The sequence below is a fragment of the Nerophis lumbriciformis genome, linkage group LG25, assembly GCF_033978685.3.
Source record: "Nerophis lumbriciformis linkage group LG25, RoL_Nlum_v2.1, whole genome shotgun sequence".
In the NCBI taxonomy this organism is placed as follows: Eukaryota; Metazoa; Chordata; class Actinopteri; order Syngnathiformes; family Syngnathidae; genus Nerophis; species Nerophis lumbriciformis.
The window spans coordinates 16,475,001-16,494,098 of record NC_084572.2 but is presented as its reverse complement, the minus strand read 5'-3'; the positions used below and the strand labels follow the sequence as shown (position 1 = coordinate 16,494,098).

The window sequence follows — 19,098 nt, the reverse complement described above, 5'->3', positions numbered from 1 at the left end:
CCCGCGACCCCAAAGGGAATACGCGGCAGAAAATGGATGGATGGATATATATATATATATATATACATTTATATATATTTTTTTTTTAATTTAAATTATATATATATATATATATATATATATATATATATATATAGTACACGCCAAAAGTTTGGACACACCTCATTCAATATACATACATATATATATACCGGTATATATATATATATATATATATATATATATATATATATATATATATATATATATATATATATATATATATATATATATATATATTAGTCTATTATATATATATATATATATATATATATATATATATGTATGTGTGGGGAAAAAAAATCACAAGACTATTTCATCTCTACAGGCCTGTTTCATGAGGGGGGTACCCTCAATCGTCAGGAGATTGAAAATCTCTTGACGATTGAGGGTACCCCCCTCATAAAATACAGCGTTTCAAGAGGTGAGAGGGTTTTCACTTCACAGGTGTGCTCGAAGCTCATCGAGAGAATGCCAAGAGTGTGCAAAGCAGTAATCAGAGCAAAGGGTGGCTGTGTTGAAGAAACTAGAATATAAAACATGTTTTCAGTTATTTCACATGTGACTCCACATGTGTTCATTCATAGATTTGATGCCTTCAGTGACAATCTACAATGTAAATAAAGACAATGCACTGAATGAGAAGGTGTGTCCAAACTATATACATACATATATATATACCGGTATATATATATATATATATATATATATATATATATATATATATATATATATATATATATATATATATATATATAGGCCCTGTGATGAGATGGCGACTTGTCCAGGGTGTACCCCGCCTTCCGCCCGATTGTAGCTGAGATAGGCTCCAGCGCCCCCCGCGACCCCAAAGGGAATAAGCGGTAGAAAATGGATGGATGGATGGGATATATATATATATATATATATATATATATATGTATGTGTGGGGAAAAAAAATCACAAGACTATTTCATCTCTACAGGCCTGTTTTATGAGGGGGGTACCCTCAATCGTCAGGAGATTTTCAATCTCCTGACGATTGAGGGTACCCCCCTCATGAAACAGGCCTGTATAGATGAAATAGTCTTGTGATTTTTTTTCCCCACACAAACATATATTGCGCTCTACTACGGTATCGAGCACTATTTTTTGGATAACCTTATTAAGACATATATATATATATATATATATATATATATATGTTAGTTTATTATATATTAGTTTTTTTGCTATAGACTCTGGCCTACATATTTGGACCCACATCTCTTTGGGCTTCACTGAGCGTCATAATTGTTAATCATCCTCCTCATATCTTGGTAATGATGTCAGTTTATTTAGAACATGCATACAGCTACAATATGGTTCATCACACATTTCCAATTTCTCATTACATCCTTTCCAAAAAGAAGTAGGAAAAAGCAAAGCTGATCTGTAACATAAATAATATTAATAATTAAGTTGCACTGAATAAATAGTTAAGTAAACTGTGATTCACATAATTAAATAAATCACTTTTTTTTTTTTTAAATATGGTTCAAGATGTTTATCATTATTATTCTTCTAGTACTTTGTAAACACTTTGGGTTTTGAGTTCTTTTGTTGATAAGAATTGTTTTTGAGTAGCAGTTTATAGTTTGTCTGGTACATAACTTTAACTGTTTGCAAATGCATCAATAATTGAATTTCAATCATTTTGATTAAAAAAGCAAAGGGTTTGAATGTTCCCTATATCCAACTTTATGTATTATCCTAACTGATCTTTGTTATAACGCGGTTAGTGAATGAAGTGTACTTTTGTAGTTGTTTCCCCTTATTTCTATAAAAACACTTAGACATAACACTAACGAGCAGTAGTTTGTGTAGACGTGTGTTCGCCCATCTTGACTCTTTGCTTCTTACTCCGTTCTTAACCAACCTTCTGATGGGAGAAACTACATTATTTTTGTTCATATTTTTAGGTTTCTGGATCGAAATAATTCGCTTTACATTATTTCTTATTTACCAAATTAATTAGATTTATATTATTCCTTATGTAAAAAAAAAAAAAAGAATGCTTTTAGTCTTTACACAATTTGGTTTCCAACTGACTTTTTTTGGAACATATCCAGGAGAAAAACCGAGGTAGGACTGTAAAGGAAAATTGTGTGAAGTATTCTCAGGGCATTCAGTCGATCACTACTGGACTGTTCAGGTTGTTTGAGAAGACGTTTCTTTAATCCGAGCAGTTTTATAAATATAAAAAATAAAAATAAACTCCAACCAGTTCTAGAAAGAACAAGAACAAAGTGGGCAAGGAAAACAAATAGATTCTTAATCCCAGTAGGACTTTGCCCAGTGAATGAAGTTAAAGGTGCCTTATGTAGTCATGTAGTCAGAAATGGTACTGCAATCACGGTCAAAATTCTGTAGTGCCCTCCCATTCTCCATGACTGAGGTTGCCAGATACGCACCCGAATACGAATCCAAGGAACTTCAAATGGTAATCGACGAGTCCTACGCTGTAGGTTTCTCTTGTTTATGCTTCTTGTAAGATGGTTTACTAAGTAATTATGCCACATTTTACTGATGTCGATTAGCCAAATGTATTTGTAAAGTTATCCAGCAATAATTTAGTCGGGACAGATTGTTGGCATTACCCTGCTAAAATGTCTAGTTTGACCGCACGGACCACCATCGAAATAATTATAAATATTAATATATAGTATATCATATATCGCATAGGCCTACTTTGATGGCAAGCCAAGGCCAACACTAAAATTACCGCCAAAATGACGCACTGCATTCTCTTCCATGTATGCACATCACAATCTTTCAGTGCAGAGTGCAATTCTATGAGCCAACCCACGTTACGCATAAACCACGTTACGCATAAATCATATAGCCTACTACCATACACAAAGTAGAAAATCATTACATGTAATGCATTATATTGTGCCAAGCAAATACCACCCATATGTGCCTGATGCACATACAGTACCAGAAACCGTAATTAGCCGTGTTAATATTGGAACGCATTTCCTCAGCGTATCAGCATATTGACAAGGAAATAGGAACTGACACTACCCATATCCACACGTTTTATTTGTCAGTTGGATGACACATCGACATACAGACTAACAGGCATATATTTCCCCCGTTAGCCTGTATGTCGATGTGTCATTGACCGGGCTAGCATGCTAAGCATTCGTTGCACGAACATACTAGCTTTGTTAGACAAGATCATAGACCGTATTGGACAATATATTTTACATATGAAATGTCCATTTCCATTTATTACAAGTATAAAGAAAACGTACATGCCTTACTTACCTATCAAGGAGGAAATTAGCAAGTTTGGCGTCAGAGGAAAAAATCTTCTGCGCCTTCAATGGTCTCCATCTTTCAAAGACATCCCCGAAACAAATCCTCGTTTTGTTCCTGGTTTTGTCATGAATTGAGAATCGTAACGAGGCATTTTAGGTTTACTAAGGTCTGACATGTTTAGTAACTTTACCAGTGGCAGTAGCCAGACGAAGGTGGCGGTGCGTAACTGGCAACCTGGATGTGACACACTCACAGACTTTCTAAGTGGTGAAACGGGGGAGGGCGGAGCATCGAAATGAAAACAATAACAAGATTTCGGGGCTGTAAATCTAATTTTGAAATGAGCATATCCCGGCTGAACTACTGTTATCAGTTATAAAGGTATTCGAAAAGAACATGATTTATTAATGCCTTTTGACATATCAGGGCCATTTTATGATAACCTGACTTTCGCCAGATCCTTGTCGTTCGCTGAGCTCCACACAATAATCTGGGAGTTCTCAATAGGAGATGTATTTCAGAAGGCGGGGCCTTGTAAAAAAAATATTTGTATGTGATTGGATAAACCACTTGTCCGTTATCTTGAATGACGTGCTACTTCAACCACTCACATCGAAATCAACCCGTGACACTGATGAGAGCGTGGGAAATCCAAACCCGGTCGGAAGAAGAGCCAAAACATCCTTGCCACCAATAAATGCCTTCAAAACCGTTCTCTGTTCATCTTTTAAAGAATTAATATTCATTTGATTCGACAAAACAGTTGCGATAGCAGAATCAATGTCAGCACATGACGCTGTGTGTCGCCATAGTTGTTTGAATCAAACAGTCGCTTCGGCGTTACGTCACATCTATGAAATCCCGCCCAGCCATCCTGATTGGTTCATTATTTGTTGCTATCTGGAAGGAGTTTGCAATGCCTTCGAGCCCAGACCGTTGTGTGGAGCTCAGCGAACTACAAGGGTCTGGCAAGAGTCAGGTTAATTTAATGATGAGTTCACATGAAATGTCTACATATGGCACCTTTAAATTAAATCATTTGAAGAAAAGAAAGAAGAAAGGACAAACAAATTTACAGATTCTGGACAGAGAAGATGAAATGAAAGGGGAGTGATTGAAGCCATCTATGTCAAGGTTGAAAAACCACTGCTCAACACATACAACACTGCCAGTTCAACTATTCCTAACAGACTAAAATTTGGCATTCAACAAAAAGCAGGAGTTAGGAACATTCCATTTCCTGATGCTCCTTTTGTGCTATTAATACATAGAATGCTAAGGACGGTGATTGCATTCCAACAACTGTTGTTGTGCTGGTTGAGGTCTCTTAACCGTAATTGTTTTTCCAAACAATAATAAGGAGGAGGAATGCCATTTAATGACTGTTGTTGTGCTGACAGAAGTGTCACTTCTCTGTATCTTACCATAGCTACAACATTTTAGACCACAAACCTTTTCTTGCCTTGGCATGTACCCCTCCTCCTGCTTGAGGATAAAGAGTTTGGGCCCTGACACTGGCTCTGACCAATTTAAGTCATGAGCATGAACTGATGAAGTCTGCTCAGGTGAGAGGTGAAACATCTTCTGAGACAAACAGAACAGTCCAGCTGTGATCGACTGAATGCACGGAGAATGCGACGACCTGATGAACGAGAACATCCACAGACCTGATGAACGAGAACATCCACAGACCTGATGAACGAGAACATTCACAGACCTGATGAACGAGAACATCCACAGACCTGATGAACGAGAACATTCACAGACCTGATGAACGAGAACATTCACAGACCTGATGAACGAGAACATCCACAGACCTGATGAACGAGAACATTCACAGACCTGATGAACGAGAACATCCACAGACCTGATGAACGAGAACATCCACAGACCTGATGAACGAGAACATCCACAGACCCGATGAACGAGAACATCCACAGGCAAGGATCTGAGCCGAGGATGTCGTTGTGGCTTGTGCAGCCCTTTGAGACACTTGTGATTATGGCTGTATAAATAAACTTTGATTGATTGATTGAAGGTGAAGTATGGAAGAGATCTTGCAGGGCTTCAGTCATACGGCCTGAACGTTCAACATGAGATGACGATCATTTGCTTCATGTGAAGTCTTTGGACACGGCCTCGATGAAGTTGGGGGCAGACATGAGGATGGTGAAGGTGCAAATGATGGAAAAGAGTGAAAAAGCCACCAGGCATAAACGATCAACCACCGCGGCTGCGAACTTCCACTCGCTACAGATGGCCTCTCCCTCGTCCTGCTCTCGGAAGCGCCTGGCGATGAACTGCACTTCCTCTAGGATCTGGGAAATTTCCGGGAGTCTCTCGTGCAACAAAGTCCGCGTTTGCTCCGAGTGGATGTCACCTTGGGACAAACCAGCGGATCTGTCGCCGCCTCCACCGCCGCCGCCACACATCAGCACACCCGAATCGGTGGCGGGTGGGAAAGAAGGGTTGTCTGTTCCCATGTATCCCAGGTACAGCTTCATGTTCCCATTAAGGGTGGACTGAGTGGACGCCTGGCCGGCTGTGGCGCTCATCTGCATGCTGTTGCTGCTGTGATGGTGCGGAGAGTTGTGAGGGTACTTGTATGCTGAGCAACTGCTGGATTGAGCTGTTCTTTTGACGTCCTTCCCAGGCTTCTTCATGCGCAGGAACCAAGCACACCAGTTGAGGAGGATGACTCGAACCTGGACGTGGGCAGAGTGACACAAAAGGGAACAGAAAACAGAGGTTAGCTACAACCTGGCCAAGAATGGTCATCACCTGGGAATTCACAATACAAGAACACATATGTTTTTCTCTTTATGTTGCGTTCTTTAAAAAAACACTACCAAGAGGCACCTAACATTGCAGGTAATTGGGATTTACCTATCCCACCGATAAAACAGTCTAAAAAAAAAACGTCCAACAACACTCCATTTACATGTCGTGACCTGCATATTAACCAAACTATGTAAGAGCTGACACAGGAACTATTTTTAGTAACACAGTGCCTTGCTCTCATAGAGTTGCCTCTGAATTTGTAAATGTTAATGCCAGATTATAAATAATCGTTTAGTACAAGGGTGTCTAACTCATTTTAGCTCAGGGGCCGCATGGAGGAAAATCCATTCCCAAGTGGGCCGGAATGGTAAAATCATAGCATGATAACCTAATAATAAAGGCAACTTCAGGTTGTTTTCTTTGTTTTACTTTGGCTAAAAATAGAACAAGCACATTCTGAAAACATACAAATCACAAGTATTCCTCTGGACAAAAACACTTCAAACTTGTTGAAAATTCTGAGGAAATTGGTGCAGTTTCAAAAACACAATGAGCTTCAGTGTATCTACAAAGCCAGGATTAAACTTTAAGTCACAGTCTTTCTGGGATTGAAGAGAAACACAACATGTAAACTCTTCTAGGTATCAAATACCTCTTTTGTCATGTCCACCTATCAATCCAGAGCCAACTCAACAAACCGTAAGAAAATGGTACAAATGTGGCAGCTAGACTTTTGACAAGAAGAAGAAAGTTTGATCATATTACGCCTGGCTTCCTGTGCACTAAAGATGTGACTTTAAGGTTTTACTACTTACGTAGACAATGGTCTAGCTCCATCCTATCTTGCTGATTGTATCGTACCATATGTCCCGGCAAGAAATCTGCGTTCTAAGAACTGCGGCTTATTAGTGATTCCCAGAGCCCAAAAAAAGTCTGCGGGCTATAGAGCGTTTTCTATGTGGGCTCCAGTACTATGGAATGCCCTCCCGGTAACAGAGATGCTACCTCAGTAGAAGCATTTAAGTCCCATCTTAAAACTCATTTGTATACTCTAGCCTTTAAATAGACCCCCCTTTTAGACCAGTTGATCTGCCGCCTCCTTTCTGCTCTGCCCTCTCTCCTTCGTGGAGGGGGGGGGCACAGATTAGGGGACCGCAGATGACACGCTAGCTGGTGGACCACTCATCTGTGCATCAGTTGGGGACGTCTCTGCGCTGCTGACTTGTCTCCACTCAAGATGATCCCCTGCTGGCCCCACTATGGACTGGACTCTCACACTATTAACTAGATCCACTCGACGTCCATTGCACCGGTCGCCCAGAGGAGGCGGGGAGGCCCCACATCTGTGGTCCCCTCCAAGGTTTCTCATTGTATCCCATTGGGTTGAGTATTTCCTTGCCCTGATGTGGGATCTGAGCCGAGGATGTCGTTGTGGCTTGTGCAGCCCTTTGAGACACGTGTGATTTAGGGCTATATAATTAAACTTTGATTGATTGATAGATTGATACGAAACGGAGGTAAAAACTATTCAAAAGGGTTAAGTTCACTTTTCTCGTGTTTGACAGAGACATTTTGGGGCAACGAGGGTGCCAAAGGACGATGTGTTCAAAGCAGAAGACAACGGCAGGTTTTAAGTTACATGTTGTCATGTCCGTGTGATCATGTTTTGTTTTAGTCATGTTGGGTTTTGTTTTTGGACTTTTTGTGCACTTTTGTTTGTTTTGTCATCATAGCAACCATTAGTTTCACCTGGTTCACATCCTCATGTCACGCACCTGTCTCACGTTTTCACATTTTGAGTCACGCACCTGCTGTCACTAATCATGTCACTATTATTTAAGCTTCGAGTTGCCAGGCTGTCTTTCTGGCGACATCACTCTGCTTCATGCCATGTTTACAGTTTCATGCTCAGTTCACGCTGCTTGCTTCATAGTCCATGCCAAGTAAGTTTTTGTTTATTAATGCCACAGTTAGTGTTTTTGTTTCATTGTTCATAGTTTCTGCCTTTGTGCAAGTTTTGTTTCATTAGCCACATTTGTGTACTTCCGCCTTGTGCGCGCTTTTTGTTTATTCCTTTTTATAGTCATTATTAAATCATGTACTCCCATTCACGTCTTGCCCGCGCCAACTTTCCGTTGCCTTCCGGGAAAACAAACCCCAAGGACCAAGTCTTGACACATGTGGGTCGAGGAGGAGGAGCAACAGTCCCCCTCTTGCTTGGCCCCTGTATAAACAGTTTGCTTGCCTAACAGAATTGCTATTGTGACATCCAATGGACACATTTAGAAGAGCAGTTTATATTGTTGGGGAAAAAATACAGCTAATTTTTATAAAGTTAAAAGTTAAAGTACCACTGATAGTCACACACACACTAGGTGTGGTGAAATTAACCTCTGCATTTGACCCATCCCCTTGTGTCACCCCCTGGGAGGTGAGGGGAGCGGTGAGCAGCACCGATGGCCGCGCTCGGGAACACTAGGCAAACTAGTCACGCAAGCCGGATAAAACCTATTCATTTGTCCCAAATGTGGTTCTCACAAAGTCTGCCATGATTACTGTTAGTTGTTGTTGTTGTTGTTATTGTTGTTGACGGAAGTAGCGTTTGTTGCTATGCGCTCTGTGAAATCAATGTGCCCAGGAAAGAAGTTACGTAATGCTTAAAATGACCAAATTATGGTAAATATTAAACGTTATTATGAATGAGCCTGTTACTACATAACATCTTGACTTACAGCATATACATACAACCTTGGTGGAGGTTTTAGGGGGCTTTATAGGCAGAATAGATTGAATCCCAAATACCTGTGTTAGAATACTGTAGCAAATACATATTTAAATACATAATTTTAGGTTCGCTCAGTTTCTTTTTCTTTTTGATCTTTGCTCTGCCTGGAGAAAACACTCCATGTGTGGCTTTAATTCTCAATGTTTGACTGTATGGGTAAGACATGATGTGTGTTGTGGCTGTGTCTAATCATTGTACAAGACTGTAGAAATGCTGTCTGTTCTAATCTGTAACCCCAACCCAAGATGAATAATTATAGTGGACAAAACTTCCTCTTGTTAACTGTTAGCTCCACTCTAACCTCTCTCGATGGCTTTGTTATTGCCCAATAACAAGTGAAGTGAATTATATTTATATAGCGCTTTTTCTCTAGTGACTCAAAGCGCTTTACATAGTGAAACCCAATATCTAAGTTACATTTAAACCAGTGTGGGTGGCACTGGGAGCAGGTGGATAAAGTGTCTTGCCCAAGGACACAACGGCAGTGACTAGGATGGGGGAAGCGGGGATCGAACCTGCAACCCTCAAGTTGATGGCACGGCCACTCTACCAACCGAGCTATACCGCTCGGTTGGTAGAGTATATTGCCGCTATATTGTTATCCCCTGGATTCCCACCCCTATTTTGGAAGGACTCGCTTGACCAGGAATATGTTTTTTCTGGACCAGATGGACTTTTTTTTGCCTCACTAATAAACATTAATCCTGTCTTAAATTGGGTTTTTAATTTCAACCCCCTGTGCGATTGAATTTGACGCACCTGTCAATCAACCCATGAACAACAAATATTGATCACGTACCCATTTGGGCATTTTGCCTCCCTGAGGGTCATGGTGGTGGAACTGTAGAACGAGAACCGTCACGACCACGGATAAACCCACGATCATCATTGTACTGGCAAAGTACTGAGCTGCAAAAGAAAGTCAGTAAATTATGATAGAAAATACATATAGTATGAGAGGTGGAATATATTAATTATATAATATGAAATATGATCCACAAACATACAGTGATGGAATACTTAAATATACAGAATGTATATACCATATTTTCCGAACTATAAAACCCTTTTTCCCCCGCAAAACTCGACAGTGTGTCTTATAACCCGGTGCGCCTAATGTATGGAATAATTCCGGTTTTGCTTACCGACCTCGAAGCAATTTTATTTTGTACAAGGTGTAATGATAAGTGTGACCAGTAGATGGGAGTCAAACATAAGATATAGGTGTAGACTGCAATATGACTCTAGTAAACAACACCAATGTTCATATGTTCCATTGAAAATATAGAACGTTACACACGGCGCTCAAAAATGTATCAACATTATTTTGTACGACTTTGGTAAGCTATGAAACTGGATTGTACTGTGCTTCAACATACAAGTATTATTATGGTGTGTGTATAAGATAAGACGTATTATTTGGTGTTTTGGTTTGCAATATTATGCAAAAGCCACTTTTCTATCCTTCTGGTACCTGCTGATCTGTATTTGGGATCTGCATAAATACGGAAAAATTGCGCGCATCCGCCTTTGTAGTCCGTGCCGACACTGTAGTCGAAAAGCCTCTTCTTTTCCTCTATCTTCTTGTTATGGGACATTTATCCTCCACTGTTGCCATTTCTAATATAAAGTAGTGTAAAGTTCTTACTTACAAACCCTGTTTCCATATGAGTTGGGAAATTGTGTTAGATGTAAATATAAACGGAATACAATGATTTGCAAATCATTTTCAACGCATATTCAGTTGAATATGCTACAAAGACAACATATTTGATGTTCAAACTGATAAACTTTTTTTTTTTTGCAAATAATCATTAACTTTAGAATTTGATGCCGGCAACACGTGACAAAGAAGTTGGGAAAGGTGGCAATAAATACTGATAAAGTTGAGGAATGCTCATCAAACATTTATTTGGAACATCCCAAAGGTGTGCAGGCTAATTGGGACTAGGTGGGTGCCATGATTGGGTATAAAAACAGCTTCCCAAGGGGTGTACCTTGCCCCATCCTTTCTTGTGAAAGAAAGGATGGGGCAAGGTACACCCCTTTGTCCACAACTGCGTGAGCAAATAGTCAAACAGTTTAAGAACAATGTTTCTCAAAGTGTAAATGCAAGAAATTTAGGGATTTCAACATCTACGGTCCATATTATCATCAAAAGGTTCAGAGAATCTGGAGAAATCACTCCACGTAAGCGGCATGGCCGGAAAACAACATTGAATGACCATGACCTTCGATCCCTCAGACGGCACTGTATCAAAAACCGATATCAATCTCCAAAGGATATCACCACATGGGCTCTGGAACACTTCAGAAAACCACAGTCACTAAATACAGTTTGTCGCTACATCTGTAAGTGCAAGTTAAAACTCTACGATGCAAAGCGAAAGCCATTTATCAACAACATCCAGAAACGCCGCCGGCTTCTCTGGGCCCGAGATCATCTAAGATGGATTGATGCAAAGTGGAAAAGTGTTCTGTGGTCTGACGAGACCACACTTCAAATTGTTTTTGGAAATATTCGACATCGTGTCATGCGGACCAAAGGGGAAGCAAACCATCCAGACTGTTATCGACGCAAAGTTCAAAAGCCAGCATCTGTGATGGTATGGGGATGCATTAGTGCCCAAGGCAAGGGTAACTTACACATCTGTGAAGGCACCATTAATGCTGAAAGGTTTTGGAACAACATATGTTGCCATCTAAGCACCGTCTTTTTTATGGACGCCCCTGCTTATTTCAGCAAGACAATGCCAAGCCACATTCAGCATGTGTTACAACAGCGTGGCATGGTAAAAAAAGAGTGTGGGTACTTTCCTGACCCGCCTGCAGTCCAGACCTGCCTCCCTTTGAAAATGTAAAATACGACAGCGGAGACCCCGGACTGTTGAACGACTGAAGCTCTACATAAAACAAGAATGGGAAAGAATTCCACTTTCAAAGCTTCAACAATTAGTTTCCTCAGTTCACAATCGTTTATTGAGTGTTGTTAAAAGAAAAGGTGATGTAACACAGTGGTGAACATGCCATTTCCCAACTACTTTGGCACGTGTTGCAGCCATGAAATTCTAAGTTAATTATTATTTGCAAAAAATAAATAAAGTTTATGAGTTTGAACATCAAATATCTTGTCTTTGTAGTGCATTCAATTGAATATGGGTTGAAAAGGATTTGCAAATCATTGTATTCCAAAGACATGCACCTGGGGATAGGTTGATTGGCAACACTAAATTGGCCCTAGTGTGTGGATGTGAGTGTGAATGTTGTCTGTGTATCTGTGTTGGCCCTGCGATGAGGTTGCGACTTGTCCAGGGTGTACCCCGCCTTCCGCCCGATTGTAGCTGAGATAGGCTCCAGCGCCCCCCGCGACCCCAAAAGGGAATACGCGGTAGAAAATGGATGGATGGATGTATTCCGTTTATATTTACATCTAACACACTTTCCCAACTCATATGGAAACGGGGTTTGTATATCTGTCAGTAAACTCGCCATGAAAGCGCTAAAACATACCGGTATAGTGAGTTTACATTATTCACCCAAGGAACTTTAGTTGTTAGAGTTCCAGTCGGACGTTTTTTCACGGGACACATTTCTGGTATTGTTGTTTCCGGGTGAGGAGATGCTGCTCCGTTATTGATTTAAGTAAAGTCTGTCATTAAAACAGTTAGCTCCATCTTTTGACACTTCTTCCACTCCCGTCCTTGCACGCTACACCGCTACAACAAAGATGACGGGGAGAAGACGCTGCCGAGGGTGAGTCACGTAAATAAGACCGCCCACTAATCGGTGCATCCGGAAGCGACTGTCAGAAAGCGGCTTAAAGATGATCTGTAAAACATAATCTATGCAACATTTTGACCAAAGAACCACCATTACATGTTATGTAGACCACAAGAAAATGTTTTCAATTTAGAAAAAAATAATAATGATATGACCCCTTTAATGCACCCTATAATCCGGTGCGCCTTATATATGAAAAAAAGATCGAAAATAGTCCGGTGCGCCCTATGGTCCGGAAATACGGTATACACTGTATGTACATATATATAAATATATATATATATATATATATATATATATATATATATATATATATATATATATATATATATATATATATATATATATACAGTGTATACCGGATTATAAGGCGCACTGCTGATGAATGGTCTATTTTCGATCTTTTTTCATATATATATATATATATATATATATATATATATATATATATATATATATATATATATATATATAAATAGCTGAGGCTGCTGTTTCTTCACTAACACAGATGTTTACTAAAGCATTTTACTATTTTTACTATTGTTTACTATATGTTTACTATTTTTAAGCACGCTGATCCTGCTTTGCAATTTTTTTGTCTAGGTTAATGCATCAGTTGTGCCTTATTCTCACGTCGCCTCACAACCGCAGAAAGTGACTATAATGTGGGGAATAGAGAGCTGCTGGCCATTGTTTTTGCGCCACAGGAGTGGACGCACTGGCTAGAGGCGACTGCCACGCCATATTCCTGATTGTCACAGATCATAAGAACCTAGCATATATACATACATACATACATACATTCATAAGAGGACTGCTCAAAGACTTAACTCCGGCCAAGCACGTTGGTCACTGTATAGTGTATATGTATGTACAAGTTTGTTTCTTTTTTTTTGAGTCGTCAGCTTGAAGCGTCCCTCTATCTCCGACTCTCTCGTCATTGTGTGACATGAGTGCGTCTCTGTTATGATTTTGCTTCCTGGTTTTCCTTATCTTGCCTCTGATTGGCCAGTCCGCAATGTTTCGCCCTAACCTTAGACAAGTGTGACTCATCATACGAACACCAACCAATCATCATGGATTTTCTCCGTATGTATGGATGTTCTCGTTCATCCAGGTCATTGTATTTTCTCTTTATTTACTTTTTTTCCCTGGATTCCCAGTAATTTTTCTCTCTTTGTAGCATGTAGCTTTGATGTAAGCTACCTCGCTACATAGGTCTAAAAAAAACTAAGCTACAGGAATCGCTACTCGTACATGTAGCTTGTTACTGCTCATCACTGTTCTTTAGCTCCCCAAAATCAACAAAATCTTGCCATTGCTGCTTTACTGCGGTTTAGATAAACAAGTCTTACATCCTAAAAACACTTTCTATCTATCATTTTGACCTTGGGGTCGGGGTTTCCACTTAGCAACGGTAGGTAACCAAGTTGCCATATATGGACTTTCTCTAAAGTTGTAACATTAGAAATTCATAAGATCTCATAGAAATCATATTCTCTCAATGAGTTCAAGAGATTTAGAAGCACCGCAATAGTAAGTTGATGGTTCAAACCCTGCTCCCTCCCTCCCAGTCACTGATATTGTGTCCTTGAGCAAGACAGTGTAGGCCACACTGGTATAAAAAGGTAATGGTCCAAATTGTCAGCCATGTCTTCGTCAGTCTGAAAATGTATTTGATCACCATCATCAATGTTTGAATGAATGCTGGATTATCAGTGTGAAGAACGCCGGCGCTATTTGAATTTTATTACAATAATTTGAACACGTACATACGTCTGAAAAGGATCTAGGATAAGAATTAGTACATGGAGTCTCAATGAAATGTGACAAGTAGAAGTCTTACCAATAAGAGGAACAGAGTCTGACGTGGCAGGCATGATCTCTGCTACCAGCAACATGAAGACAGTCAGAGACAGCAGCACGGTGATGCCTGAAGGACAGAACATGACTTGAAAATCTGGACTTCTGAATTTCCAATGGAGTGACAAGACCGGCAAGTCCTTAATTGTCACTTGGTGGATTATTCGATCATTTTTTAGTCAACTATAGAAAAAACATGTACAACGGTCACGCTGCTACCTTAGAAAGATCGTATAAACCCGAGTCATAGGACAATAACCTGCTCAGTGAAGTAACTTATTATCAGTTGTGATCGCTCAGTTGTTTTTTTAAGATGTTTTGGTCCCTTTTCGGTTCCAACATGTTCGTCTCCCTAGGGATGGGTACCGACAGACCCGACTTAACTTAAGGAGGGGGCTGGGGATGAGGGGGTTTCGGGATCCCCCTCGCCCAAACATAGTTTGAAAAAAACCCATCATGATTTTACTTATCAAAACAGCAACAATGCAAAAAAAATCAAACATTTCAAAATTAATTCACGCCGGGCGCATTCACAGAAGACTGTCTGTGTTTTAGCTCATTAGTAGTACGCTGTTCTCTCACTCAAGCGATGTCGGTTCGAGCCCAACTCGGAGCAGTAGGAAAAAAACATGCACACGTACACATTCGCGAAAAAAAGCTGAGTTGTCTGTGATTGACAGCTATGAACACCAATAATTGCTTTTATTGTATTACGTACCAAAATAATTTTGTCGGTACTACAGAGAACCAATTTACGTAAAATAAAACATTACAATATTTCGAAGCCTTGGTTGCACTTAAAGGCCTACTGAAACCCACTACTACCGACCACGCAGTCTGATAGTTTATATATCAATGATGAAATCTTAACATTGCAACACATGCCAATACGGCCGGGTTAGATTAGTAAAGTGCAATTTTAAATTTCCCGCGAAATATCCTGCTGAAAACGTCTCGGTATGATGACGTCTGCGCGTGACGTCACGGATTGTAGAGGACATTTTGGGACACCATTGTGGCCAGCTATTAAGTCGTCTGTTTTCATCGCAAAATTCCGCAGTATTCTGGACATCTGTGTTGGTGAATCTTTTGCAATTTGTTTAATGAACAATGGAGACAGCAAAGAAGAAAGCTGTAGGTGGGAAGCGGTGTATTAGCGGCCGGCTGCAGCAACACAAACACAGCCGGTGTTTCATTGTTTACATTCCCGGAAGATGACAGTCAAGCTTTACCATTGGCCTGTGGAGAACTGGGACAACAGATACTCTTACCAGGAGGACTTTGAGTTGGATACGCGGTACCGTGAGTACGCAGCTGCGTCTTCCAAACATGTGATCGCTTGCCCATACGTGCGTGCCGCTATGTGCATGTCACGTACGTAACTTTGGGGACTTTGGGGAAATATATGTGCTGTATGAACTTTGGGGAGGTGAACGGTACTTTGGGCTGTGGGATTGAGTGTGTGAGTTGTTTTGGCGGGTTATATGGACGGGAGGGGGAAGGTATTTGTTATGCGGGATTAATTTGTGGCATATTAAATATAAGCCTGGTTGTGTTGTGGCTAATAGAGTATATATATGTCTTGTGTTTATTTACTGTTTTAGTCATTCCCAGCTGAATATCAGGTCCCACCCGCCTCTCACAGCATCTTCCCTATCTGAATCGCTTCCACTGCCCTCTAGTCCTTCACTCTCACTTTCCTCATCCACGTATCTTTCATCCTCGCTCAAATTAATGGGGAAATCGTAGCTTTCTCGGTCCGAATCGCTCTCGCTGCTGGTGACCATGATTGTAAACAATGTGCAGATGTGAGGAGCTCCGCAACCTGTGACGTCACGCGCATATAGTCTGCTACTTCCGGTACAGGCAAGGCTTTTTTATCAGCGACCAAAAGTTGCAAACTTTATCGTCGATGTTCTCTACTAAATCCTTTCAGCAAAAATATGGCAATATCGCGAAATGATCAAGTACGACACATAAAATGGACCTGCTATCCCGTTTAAATAAGAAAATCGCATTTCAGTCGGCCTTTAATGTCATGTCCGGTTGCAGACTTGGCACAGACTAAAACACTTGGTGGGCAAACATAGTATTCTGCCTCTGAGTAATGTTGTAATTCTACATGCCAATAGAGGAAACATGCATCGTAGGAAACACTCAAAAGTAAGGTTCCACTTTTTTTAAATGTACTAGCTTGGATATGCCATATACATGCTGCCGGTTAGCATTAGTGATTCTACATGGTGATTTCAACACCTCCAAATATGGTAATTACAACAATTAAGATGAATGTCACCATCAACCAGCTGCTGTGTAATAAGTACAGTAGTATAAACACTTTGTAGGACTCAACAAACGTTAAGACTGGCACATTCAACTTAATGGCAAAGACGCCTTCCTGACTATGGCAACATACCTAGGACAAACTAAAGTGTAACTGTAGGAAAACAAAATATAACAAGACAGAACAGTTATAATCTGCTCACTCTAAATATTACATCAAATAAATTAGATTTTAGTATTAAACAAATTAAGATTTATTAACACATTATATTTAAAAATGTTACAGTTGAGTACCAATATCGATTTCCAGGTACCGGAAATTGGTTGTCCTTCGTTTTAAATGGGAAATCTACACATTCCTACAAGTGTTCTTCTTGATGGGCAACTAGTCTTGTAGAAATTCTTGCAAGAAAAATAGGAGTTTTTTGTCCTTTGGTGATTTGTTTGAGTAAATGAGTGACATTTATTGTTCATACCAAGCGAGATCTTCTCTCCAGAATCTGCAGGCAGCAGGAAGACCAGCAGGGCCAGACCAGAGATTAGCACACAGGGGATGAGCAAGTTGAGCCCGTAGTAAAGTGTCCTACGGCGCATGGTGACAGTGAACGTCACATCAGGGTACGGTTCTTTGCAACAGTCGTAATACAGCTCATTACGTTTGACCGGCACACCTACAATCAAAGACATGACAAGGACAGAAGTATTAGTTAGCAGTGCTTTGTTTTGTCTTTTATCATTTACAGTCTGGATCTTTTTTTTAATCTAATATAATGTAAAGTAGTTAATTCTTCTCATTTGAAAATACATCTTTGCATCTATTTGCACCACCATTCTAAAAAAAAAAACACTTATTTGCATCAATATAAAAGACACCAAGGTGATGGTGGTGGACTTCAGGATGGTTAAACACGACCCTCTCCTGCCTCATCGGAACTGCAGAAGTGGCCTCCAGCTTTATTATGTATATATATATATATATATATATATATATATATATATATATATATATACACACACACATATACACACGTACGTATTTATATATTGCTCTCTCCCACTCATACATATATATACACATATATGTATATACATATATATATATATATATATATGTATATATATATACATCAGTGACGTGCAGTCAGGAGAGGCAGGTGAGGCGGGGCCTCACGTGCCATCATGGAAAGAAAAAAAATGTAAAAAGAAAAAATAATAATTAAATTGTTATATGTATCCAGTGATTATACTATAAAGTTATTTTCCATTTAACTTCACCAGTTTTAGATTATTTTTATTCAAAATCGCTGAATTTTCACATTTGCCGTTCAAATACTGAGAAGAGACTTGCGGTGAGTCAGCAGCCAGTTGAGGCACGTCACTGAGTTGAGCCTCACCATGGATTGCGCAATGACTCGGCTAACTGCTGGCCTGCTGTGCAGTGAGACCGTATTGCTATATTATACATTTCCATAGTTTAGTTAGCTGAGGTATATAATGTACAGTGTATTTTGTCAACAACTGTATGTGTGTAACGTATTTCTTGTGCTGAGCAATCATAAAACGGCTGCAAAAGAACACTGGCTGAGGCTCGCAGTAATCCCGCCTCCTGGTGGTAGAGGGCGGTAGTGATCCCAGAGATCATTCTTGCGACTACTCGGCTGCAGAAGAAGTGACAACAAGCAGCAACAGTTAGCAGCGATCGTTTATTTTTTCCTCTTGCCTGGACTATTAACATGGAGGATTACATATCTAAAATAAAACAGTTTTCTAAACTGGACTGTCTTTTTTTTTTTTGTCCTGTCCAGCTTCTCAGGCAAATCATATAGTTGATGTAGATGCCCATATCAACTGTTCAGATTTACTTTACAAAAGAGACGTGTAGGATACTTCTCTTGTTGCCTTATTGGTATTTGACTTCCATCCATCCATCCATTTACTACCGCTTATTCCCTTCAGGGTCGCGGGGAGCTGGAACCTATCTCAGCTACAATCGGGCGGAAGGTAGGGTACACTCTGGACAAGTCGCCAACTCATCGCAGGGCCAACACAGATAGACAGACAACGTTAACACTCACATCCACACACTAGGGCCAATTTAGTGTTGCCAATCAACCTATCCCCAGGTGCATGTCTTTGGAGGTGGGAGGAAGCCGGAGTACCCGGAGGGAACCCACGCAGTCACGTGGAGAACATGCAAACTCCACACAGAAAGATCCCGAGGCCGGAATAGAACTCACGACTACTCAGGACCTTCGTATTGTGAGGCAGACGCACTAACCCCT

At 40.2% G+C, this 19,098-nt stretch overlaps 1 protein-coding gene across 1 annotated transcript in view; it reads right to left on the bottom strand.

Annotated features, from left to right (window-relative positions):
- Positions 1–1,137: 1,137 nt before the first annotated feature.
- Positions 1,138–19,098, bottom strand: part of LOC133622132 (neuronal acetylcholine receptor subunit alpha-7-like) — a 127,106-nt gene continuing 109,145 nt past the window's right edge. Inside the window, exons 7-11 of the mRNA XM_061984681.1 lie at positions 17,293–17,487; positions 14,517–14,603; positions 9,690–9,799; positions 5,765–6,029; positions 1,138–5,704 (exon numbers count right to left, since the gene is read on the bottom strand). Of these exons, the coding sequence (XP_061840665.1) occupies positions 5,439–5,704; positions 5,765–6,029; positions 9,690–9,799; positions 14,517–14,603; positions 17,293–17,487 (923 nt within the window). The 3' untranslated portion in view covers positions 1,138–5,438. The remainder of the gene's footprint in view (positions 5,705–5,764; positions 6,030–9,689; positions 9,800–14,516; positions 14,604–17,292; positions 17,488–19,098) is intronic.